The 10,435-nt window shown below is 41.0% G+C and overlaps 2 protein-coding genes across 4 annotated transcripts; both read left to right on the forward strand.

Annotated features, from left to right (window-relative positions):
• Positions 1-51: 51 nt before the first annotated feature.
• uck2b (uridine-cytidine kinase 2b) lies at positions 52-4,569 on the forward strand. Of its 2 annotated transcripts, none has more exons than XM_086129892.1 (7): positions 52-189; positions 2,631-2,790; positions 3,102-3,198; positions 3,341-3,483; positions 3,743-3,840; positions 3,920-3,968; positions 4,062-4,569. In XM_086129892.1, exons 1-7 carry the CDS (start codon positions 85-87, stop codon positions 4,196-4,198), a joined length of 789 nt encoding a protein of 262 aa, XP_085986018.1. In that variant the 5' UTR covers positions 52-84; the 3' UTR covers positions 4,199-4,569. The 2 variants fall into 2 exon arrangements, with proteins under 2 accessions (XP_085986018.1, XP_085986019.1); XM_086129893.1 differs by having other exon boundaries at positions 83-135.
• A 2,025-nt stretch (positions 4,570-6,594) lies between these two features.
• On the forward strand, positions 6,595-10,412 carry czib (CXXC motif containing zinc binding protein). 2 transcript variants are annotated; one of them, XR_015102933.1, is made up of 9 exons: positions 6,595-6,761; positions 6,842-6,925; positions 8,141-8,197; positions 8,288-8,369; positions 8,446-8,477; positions 8,582-8,659; positions 8,907-8,972; positions 9,248-9,511; positions 9,601-10,412. XR_015102933.1 is itself a non-coding variant. In XM_086130088.1 (8 exons), the coding sequence occupies exons 1-8, from the start codon at positions 6,756-6,758 to the stop codon at positions 9,323-9,325; spliced, it is 483 nt and encodes a 160-aa protein (XP_085986214.1). In that variant the 5' UTR covers positions 6,595-6,755; the 3' UTR covers positions 9,326-9,518. The 2 variants fall into 2 exon arrangements, 1 of the variants encoding a protein (XP_085986214.1); XM_086130088.1 differs by lacking the exon at positions 9,601-10,412 and having other exon boundaries at positions 9,248-9,518.
• Positions 10,413-10,435: the final 23 nt, after the last annotated feature.

The following is a 10,435-nucleotide window of genomic DNA, read 5'->3' on the forward strand; positions in this document are numbered from 1 at the left end:
TGTATAAAACAACGTGTGGGGATATGGGAGGAGCCCTGTATCGGTGATCTTTCAGCCCTGAGCTCTCAGCAGCACATTGCAAGTATGGCCGGCGACTCTGAAACACACCTCCGAGACCGAGGCGACAATACCGACGTAATACGACAACCTTTTCTCATCGGTGTCTCTGGGGGCACCGCCAGCGGAAAGGTTGGCATTATAGCTAGCAGCTGGGGTGACTTTATCGAAGTGTCACTCGTTTTTTCGCGTTTAATGACGTGTTACAGCTCATGCGTCTGCCGGCTGCTGGTTGACCGCGTGGCTTCGGTGCCGCTTGATTGACAGGCGTTTCTTCTGGTGAACTGTCTCGCCCCCAGGATTCACCCGCTTTAACCGAACGCGAAAGAACGCCATGTGGCGATTTCTATCGTCGTTTTGTTCACTTAAACTAGTAATCATAAGACTCGACTCGCCAGTTCTGTCGGCGGGTATTCATGATTTTAGTTTTTGCTGCTAGGCTAAATTCCATCAGACGCTAGCCTCGCTGGCAATGGAAGACAATGACCAGTGCTCGTGTTCTTCTTAGCCATCCTCTTGTTTGTAAACAGTCCCAAGCATTTTTGTTCCATGGTCCAACTTATGTATATTTTACTTAAAATAAAGTGGCATAGTGTGTCACAAAATTATAAAACGCGTATCGAAACAAACGCCACTTGAAGATTACAGTTTAAACAATGGTAACTAATGACCCATATTCGACTGCAGAGCTGTTAAGATTTCCCCCGCGTCAAAGCGCCCACGTCTCTTTGTTCGTCAAAGGTGAACGTGGCGCCTTGCACGCCTTGGTTTTATTGACTTAATCGGAACCATCGATATTGTAACCCGTTATGGTTCGTTTTAAGATGACTCGTTCAGCGTGCGTAATCAGCCTGCCATCAATGTATATAACGCACGCAGCCAAATAATACTGTCAAGCGTTTTAGATTTTATTTAAAGATAAGTAAGGTTACGTTAAAAAAACCGAAATTGTCGTTGAAATGAAAAATCTATTCAAATGAGCACTGTTAAAACAAGCCACTAAGTATCAACCGATGGCTGCGTTTTATAGATTACGTTACACGAGCGACAATTTTAGCGAAATGTCACCAAACTAGATAATTTTGTCGCCTTTCATCTTATTTGAGAAACTCAACCTGTGGGGTAAATAGAATTAACTACTGTTTAAAAAAAAAAGGAAACATGTATACCTATGATTACAATTAACACGTGGCATTTGCCGATGAGGCAGATACTTTGACTTAAAATGAAACTGTCTTTATAAACCTTATTTTGCACATTGTGGTTGGTTGGTTACATCTGACTTGTGCAGAAACACTGGCAAAACCAGTATGATTACATAGCTGCATGTCATCACCAGGATATTTGGAATGGAAATTTCAACCTTACCAACTAGGAAAACAAAATCGAAGCACAAGTTATTAAAAAAAAAAAGCGAAATCGGTGCACTGCTTGCCGCAGACTACAATATACAGTAATATTAAAATCTATATATTTTTTGCTCCTCCCTTAACACCAGTCAGTAACACAAGACTAATTTGGTCTTGAAAATTACACTCATGCAGCCCAGTTAGAATTCAGTGGCTGTTTGGATGGCATGATGTAATATCAACCTGCCTGTATGAAAGGAGTGCTGGCTTGCTGCAGCACTTTTTTTTTGAGAATCTGAGATTTGCAATGTAGATAAAGGATTAATTGCCATCAAGTCTGTGTTGTTAGGTACCCAGAGAAACAATTCACGAACAAATGGCGATAGATATACATCCTTGGGTACACCTGCACATTCTAAGGATGGCGTAAAAAAAAAAACTGCCTTCAGAAATGCATTCTACAATCACATTAAAAACAGTTTGAATCATAACATCTGACAGAATCAACCAAAATTAAGTTTTTTAATGTTCTCTCATTTGGCTAGTGAGTGTAATTGAAAATCTATAAATTCTATGGCTGACCCAAATATGAAATCTTTTTGGAATTTGTCTGCTTTTTAAAATGTTTACTAATGGAAGTAAGAAAATAAATTAATTCCCTATCAGTCAGCATCGGAGTAGGCCTGACGAAAGACCTTTGTTTGGCTTGATTTTGATGAAAACAACAATGGCACAGCCTCGGGCGGTCAGAATGTCCTGTCAGCACTCGCCAGGAGATACGTGTAGTTGTCCAGGTCACTGGGGACACTGCAGGATAGGAAAGAATTGCAAGTTTATTAAAACAGATTGAGCTATTATGATGTTTGAAATTTAAAATACATTATTTCTTTAAAATGTTTTAAAATAAACTTGTGGTTGTAGCCAAAATGACTTTTAGGTATAGAAAAAACAAATTGTAGTTGCGGTAAAAAAAAATCTATGGGGACGAGTTATCATTTCTGCAGCTCAGTTAGGGTTTTTTTTTCCACTTACATGTTACTTTGGCTCCAGCCACAAATTTCTGACTTTTTTGAACAGGTACAATTTACTTTTGCTTCAACTACAAACTTGTTTTCTACGCTGACAAGTCATTTTTTGGTACAACAATTTTCCGACATTTCTTTTGTACAGGATCAAGTTACCTTGGCACCAAATTTACTTCCACAACTTTCCCTTGAATTGCAGTCCTCCGTTTGTGGGAAGATAATGGAGCTGCTGGGCCAAAACAAGATTGACCATCACCAGAGGCAGGTGGCCATCCTCAGCCAGGACAGCTTTTACAAGGTGCTGACCCCTGACCAGAAAGCCAAGGCACTCAAGGGCCAGTTCAACTTTGACCATCCAGGTATATAAAACTTTATTTCGTTGAGGAAATTCTATGTAGCTTCGACGTCAAGCGCTTGAGTCCGTGAAAGGTAAATGATATGCAGAAGCATGAGCTCCATTTTAGGATTGTCTCCACCTCCTCGTAAACCGTCTTCTTCCGGTTTCAAATCCCAGCAGTCAGCAGGCCTTTCTCAGGGGCAGCTGCTCAGAGATTGAACCAAACAGCTGTTGACTAAGGGCTTACCAAACGTGCCGCGCCAGTCCCCCCGCGTGTCTCCGAGCCTGGGTTAAGAAAAGCTGTGCCAGGGTCCGCCCTTTCCTTGCTTTCAGATGCCTTTGACAATGAGCTGATCATGCAAACGCTCAGGGAGATCCTGCAAGGGAAAACTGTCCAGATCCCCGTTTATGACTTTGTCACCCATTCCAGGTGAGCACACGTGTTGGTTGTGTGACAAGCGCGTCTTAATCACTGCCCAGTATGTTGTGTGGTTAACCACCGTTAAATTCAACGACGCGGGTTTCTGAGCACTCTAATTGGCTCGCTTGGAAATCTTCCCTGCACATTTCAGGAAGGACGAGTTTGTCACAGTGTATCCAGCCGACGTCGTTCTCTTTGAGGGCATCCTGATGTTCTACTCGCAGGAGATCCGTGACCTATTCCAGATGAAGCTGTTTGTCGACACTGACCCAGACACGCGGCTCTCTCGTAGAGGTGTGTGAAACTGAATGAAGATCACTTTAGAAGCACGCAAACCAACCTAGTATTAATGTGACGCCATGACAAGACAAGACATTGATGCAACTTCTTCCAGTCTTTTGGCACTTTTCTACTTCAATTTCAGCCATGCCTCAGCTCAGGATTCACTTTTAATTCTTAAAATGTGTTCAGGATATGAATAATTTGGGGCGTGACAGTGTGGGTGTCGACACTTTCATTTTTTTCCTCCCGATTGCTGCCATTTCTGTTCCAGTTTTGCGAGACATCGGTGAGCGTGGGCGGGAGCTGGAGCAAGTGCTGTCACAGTACATAACTTTTGTGAAACCGGCCTTCGAAGAGTTCTGCTTACCAGTATGTGATGTGGCCAAATCAACGTGGCCGTTACACCATTTCAGTTTTTGACCCTTCATGTTTTCTTGACCTGAATTAGACCAAGAAGTATGCTGATGTGATTATACCCCGCGGAGCGGATAACCTTGGTAAAGCTACAATCAATAGTTATTCTCTATTATGAACTGTTGACATTCCTAGTGAGGGTTTAACACTGTTCATCTTTTACCTTCTGTCCACAGTGGCCATCAACTTGATAGTACAGCACATCCAAGACATTCTCAACAGCGGCCCAAGCAAGCGTCACAACAGCTGCACCAATGGCCACAACACCCCGCGGCAACGACGGACGTCCGAGTCCAGCAGTCGGCCGCATTGACCTCGCCGCACCTCTCTTCCCAGGCCGAAGAGGGGTGATGGGCCAGCGCTGTAAATAACGCCTGTTGGCACCACTGTATTTAAGATGAGTGAAAGGAAAATGCATCTGCATCACAAATCAAAATGCCTTTTTATTACGGTGACTACTCCTTGCCATTAGTTGGATTCATTGTAATTGCTGGATTTTGGGATTCACGGTGATGCCAGAAGAGTGAAAAAGCATCTCTTAGTCTCATGGTGACCTTGGGTTTATGTGGACTCACATGTTTATCTTGCAGGTTTAACTTTGTTTTCAATGTATCCCCTGTGGCTTCTTGGAAGTTCATGCTGATGATGAATAAAAGGGGGGGAAATATTTTTTTTTTTTGGGGGGGGGGGTCATCTGATGAAACTTGAATCTCCAATAGTCTGGGAGTCTAATAAATGTTTGTTTGGATGCGATCCAGATGAGGATGTGGTCTCCAAGACAAGGTTGAAAAAAGAAAAAAACTCAAATTGCACTTTGTATTTGTATGACAATCTTAGTATTGTTTCCTGCTACTTTTCAGTGTTTTCCCCTGTCTTGTGAAGTTTTCAGTGTCAATCGAAAGCATGTTTACCCTGCCGTGTAACATTTGTTTGCTGCGGCAAAAACGCAAAATGAGGAAATGCCAGGCTTATACCTCACCAATGATGCCAATAACTGGTGAGAGATGGCTTGACTGTTACATAATTTCACATCTCTAATTGGGGACAATATGTCGGAAGATGATGCTTGGTTGTAATTCTAATTTTTTTAAAGTCATATTTAAGTTTGCATAAACCCTATACTCAGGTTACCAATAGGGTAATTGATGCAGCAGCAATATCAGTGTGGCCATAAACCACCAAAAACCACCACAATGCCTCCATGAAGTTCCCTCAGGTTAACACGCACAGCAAGTCTCCACGCTTAGTTACCAGTTGTACTTCAGATTACAATAAAACAGCTTTGAATCCTTTTTTTTCTATTCCCTTTAATGTATTTTTTTAGGATCCGATTTACTGAACGATGCCATGCTGTATGGCTGCTGGGTAATACTTGAAAGACTTGTATCTCGTTATCAAGCATCATTGCTTACGGTAAATAAAATGTCTGTCAATACGTTGTCTCATTTTTTTTGTACGTACCACCCGACAAATCTAATGCCACACAAAACCTATGAGCTATAAATATCAACTTTGAGCATATATATATATATGTATATATACTGTATATATTGCAAAGCGGATGGATTAGCCTAGACTGAGTTTATGATCGTTATATTTTGTTTGTATTTTGAAAAATCTGTATATATATTATTTTGCATGATAAAAAACGGTCTGAAAAAAGTGGTCCATAATTAACGACGCTGAAGTTGGCTCTGTTTTCCAAATTACAATGGCGCAAGTGCGCTTTCTGGCCTGTAGATGGCAATGTTTTTCATCGTCGACAGCAGTGGTTCTTAACCTGGGTTCGATCGAACCCTAGGGGTTCGGTGAATCGGTCTCAGTGGTTCGACGGAGCTTCTGCCAGGGAGGTTCAGACACACCTAACTCAACATGTCAATTAGTTATGACACGTCCGCTTGGCCATCAATGGCTGCAGACGACCACACTTGATAGTCAACGTATGAATGTCGTGATAGTACGTCGTAAAATGTAAAAAAACTTTTGAAATATTATTTACTTTTTACTGTTTTTAATAAATTCGTTTTTTTGTTTTTCACTAATGAAGTCTTGGATGAATGTCTATATATGAACTAGTTGGATTCGGTACCTCGAACAAGTTTAAGAACCACTGGTCTACAGTTTAAATACACTGGTTTTTACTTGCTCCCATATCAATAAAATTTAAATGATGTAGTATCTCAGACCTATTGTGAAAAATACGATTGGCAAAAAATTTGCATCGTTTTGGATTAAACACTGTCGTTTTTATTACGATGATTCAATTCACTTGGGACGAAATGAGTGATTTTGTTGGGCTCTAATTGCTTTTTTTCTGAGGGTCGGGGGAGGGGGTGGATCCAAATGGTGCTCGACAGGCGCAAACACGCTGGCAAAACGCTGCCAAAACACCAATGATGCAAACAAAAAGAAAGAAATGCTGCAGTCAGAACAAAAAAATGGAAGAAAACATGCTGAGATTGCAACACTTCTTTCTTGTGGTTTTAATTTATGCATGTATGTGTTTATTTGTTTTTTTGCATCATTTATGTATTTGCAGCATTTTCTAAATTGCAGTGGTTTACTTTCGCTATTGTTTTGTGTGTGCGTTTTTTATGTGGCACGTGTGTTTTGTCTTTTTTGTTTGCATCTTTTTGCGCATGTATGCAACATTCCTGTACAGTACAGTATTTGCAGCGTTTGATCGTTTGCGTTTTGTCCTTGTCGGCCACCGTAAAAAATGCACTTCAAAGTACAAGTGATAACGAAGACAGCTAAAACCCCGACATTGATAATCAAACCATTAATTTCAGACAATAATCAGACCTTTTTTTTTAGATTTCACCTTTTCAATTTACCGAGTCTTCCTGAACGCAGCAGGGCAACCCAAGATGGTGGTACGTGGAGCTTTCGCACGTCTCTTCATAAACATCGAAAGCATTGTGCACATGGAAATCTGTTCTTGTTCTCCTGACAGAAATTCGGGCTGCAGTTCAAAGCCACCCTAGAGAATGTCACCAACGTGAGACCAGTGGGCGACGACTTTCGCTGGTTTCTGAAGGTAGGCTGTCTGTCAAGCTAATTCTGCTGGCGTGCCAATTCTGGCTAAACAAGTAACACATCCTGCATTTTGCCTTTAAACTTGATCATCCGAGGTGTCCTGACCTACAAATGTGGCAAAACTACTCGTACTCTAACTTAGAAGTACAAGTTCGTGGTTTAAAAAGACGCCTTTGGTAAAAGAAGTACCGATTCAACATCTAAACTGATGTAAAAGTAACGAAGTACAGACTCTGAAGTGCATTTTAGTAAACATACATAAACTAATTGTTTTTTTAACTGCCTTTTAGAGGTGCCAAAACGATTCAATCAATCGACAACTAATCAATTATTGAAATCATCTACAATAATTTTAATAATTAAGTAATTGTTTAGAGCTATTGTTTAACCTAGATTTGTCAAATTCCTCTGATTCAACCTTATCAACAGTTATAATTATTCTCTGATTTCTGTATTCCTTCGTGAAAGCAAACTGAACATCTTTTGTTTGATCAGAATAAGACATCCGCAATCATTCGCTTTTACTTTGGAAAATAATGGCTGATTCACAAACAGAATCAATATCAAAAAGGTTGGTGAGTACATCAATCCCCCTTTTGTAGTCTTGCTTAATTGTTGTGTAATTGTTGTTTTTGTTCATCATTAAACAAGACCAAATCAACGTCAATTGGTTACTAAACAGTAATTGGTAAAAAAAAAAAAGCAAAATACAATTGTATCCGATTAATTGATCGATCAATGGAATATTCAATATAATAATCAAATGTAAAAACATTCAACAGTAACAGCCCTGTCAATTATGAAAAATACTGATTCTCATTTTGACAACTTGGCACAATAAACGGCTCACCTCTTTTCTGAGTTTGGTCATGTTGTGTATGCAAGCTTGAGCCCTTAGGCACTGTGATGACATTTTCAGTCGACAGCAAGTGGCAGTACAAGGCAAAATGGCCGCCCCTGGAGATGAATAAATATAGGCGGATTTTTTCCGCTCAATTCATATTCCACATATGCGATATTAATCGGAATGCTGTGTTAAGACGAGTTGGGGCCACAAACATTGAAAAGAAAGTTTTTGACTCCCCCTTTAAAAACAGCTGGCAATATAGTGAATGAGTTAATATGTATTGCATATTTTATTGTTTCATGTTAGTCATTTATGCCATACGTGACACATTTTGGATAACATTGTAACGTGCTTTTCTCTATATTTTAGCTCAAGTGTGGGAACTGTGGAGAGATTCCCGATAAATGGCAGTACATAAACCTGGCAGTAAGAATGATGCTCGACATTGTATATGTTAGTTATTTCTGTTGTTCATTTGAGCTGTATTTACTCACTTTTTGTTCACTGTGTGGTCAGGAGAGCACACCATTAAAAGGAGGAAGAGGAAGCGCCAGCATGGTGCAGAAGTGTAAACTATGTTCCAGGGAAAATTCAATTGGTAAGACCCCGCATCTCAATGTCTTTGAAGTTGACAATCCCATCCGCGTAGACTCCTAAAAGACGCTTTCATGCAGATATCCTCGGAGACACCATTGCGCCATATAACGTAAGCACACAGCCTCAATGCTACCTTTTGATAAAGCCAATATTCAACTCTCATTTGAAACCATTTTGTGTCACTTAACCTGGCTGATGTCTGCTTCATCAAAGGCTGAGGACAGTGAAAAGTTCAAAACGATGGTGCAGTTTGAATGTCGAGGCCTGGAGCCTGTTGACTTCCAACCGCAAGTATGAAACTTTGATTTATAACGGGCGACTGGAGGCGAGGGGCCATCCATGAAAGAGGATTGTTGGTTCAATTGAAATTGACTTTTTTTCCCATGGCCTAAAAACACCCCGTACAGTACAAAGTTATTAGGAATAATAAACACCCCAAAAACGCTTGAAACTGTTTGTTGTAAGTTTATCCCAAACTATCTCAACATCTCTGGTTCCTACCGAATAAGATTATTTTTCCCTTTCAATCCCCCCTCAGGCTGGCTTTGCTGCACAGGGAGCAGAGTCTGGAACGTCATTTCCTGAAGTAAACCTACTTGAGAAAGTAAGACTTGTTTTGCTGATTGGGCTCGACTGAAGTACAGTATTGTAATTTTTCTGGGAAAATATGACTGATGACAATTTTTTTTTCCCGCAGTTAAAAAAAAACATCAGACTCTTCTGAAATGCCTAGTTTAATTCGAATGCCATTAAACACTAATCTTTTGTTTGATCACTTGTTTTCTATGAAACATTCAAAGGTTATGTCAAGTTTAATCTGAGGGGCATATCCCATTTCTTGCTTCAATAATTTCAGTGAACATATTTTGTTGTCCACAGGATTGGACAGACTATGATGAGAAAGTCAAGGAATCAGTGGGAATATATGAGGTTACGCACCAGTTCATCAAGTGCTAATGATGTCATGTGACATGTACGAATGGACACTATTGGCAGACATTGTCCAGTTTCCAGATGGATTCAGAAGATGTCAGGGTCACAGTGTGGCTTATTCAATAGGTGCGGCGCACATCAACTGATATGAACATATTAATGGACACACTGCTCGATTCTGATTTCTTCAATGCCCTCAATAAAATTAAGGTGCAGATCTTTGGTTGAGAATGTTTCTTCCTCGCATTTGTGCTGGGGCTCAACATGTGTAACTGGCTGCTGGACTTTTTGACGGGCAGGCCACAGGCAGTTCGGGTAGGCAGAAATACCTCCAGCACCATCATGATGAACACAGGGGGCCCCCCAAGGATGTGTGCTGAGCCCCCTCTTCACTCTGCTGACCCACGACTGCACTCCCTCATCCTGCTCCAACCTCTTCATTAAGTTTGCAGACGACACGACTGTGGTGGGTCTCATCAACAACAACGATGAGACGAACTACAGGAGTCAGGTGAGCAGGCTTGCCATGTGGTGCAAAGACGACAATCTCCACCTCAATGTGGAAAAAACGAAGGAAGAACGCACACCCAGCATGCTCCACTGACCATCGACGGTGCAGCAGTAGAGAGGGTGAGTAGCACCAAGTTCCTTGGTGTGCACATCTCTGAAGACCTGAGCTGGAGCCTAAATACCACCTCACTGGCCAAAAAAGCCCACCAGCGCCTGTACTTCCTCCGTAAACTGAGGAGAGCAAGAGCCCTGCCCCCCATGATGCAGACTTTCTATAGAGGTCCCATTGACCAGCTGCCTCACCGTGTGGTATGCCGCTTGCACCATGCCCAGCAGCTGACATCCGATTATTGCACTTAAAACAAGTAACTACGAATATACAATAATCACAAGTGCCCTTGGTTGTCTGTTGTTGCTATTTGTTCATTTATTTTTATTTAACATATTTAAATATGTCTTATGGAATTTTAACGTAAATTTTAGCTGTGTGTGTTCAATGCTTGCACTGTGGTTGAGAGAGGAAAGTAATTTCATCTGTGCTGTATGTTACACAAAGAGCATATTTGACAATAAAAGCTAACTTGACTTAAAGCCGTAAAAACCCAGGCTACCGTCTGTATGTAA

This window comes from Hippocampus guttulatus, chromosome 14 (assembly GCF_054856545.1).
Source record: "Hippocampus guttulatus isolate MCC_2025c chromosome 14, RoL_Hgut_1.0, whole genome shotgun sequence".
NCBI lineage: Eukaryota > Metazoa > Chordata > Actinopteri > Syngnathiformes > Syngnathidae > Hippocampus > Hippocampus guttulatus.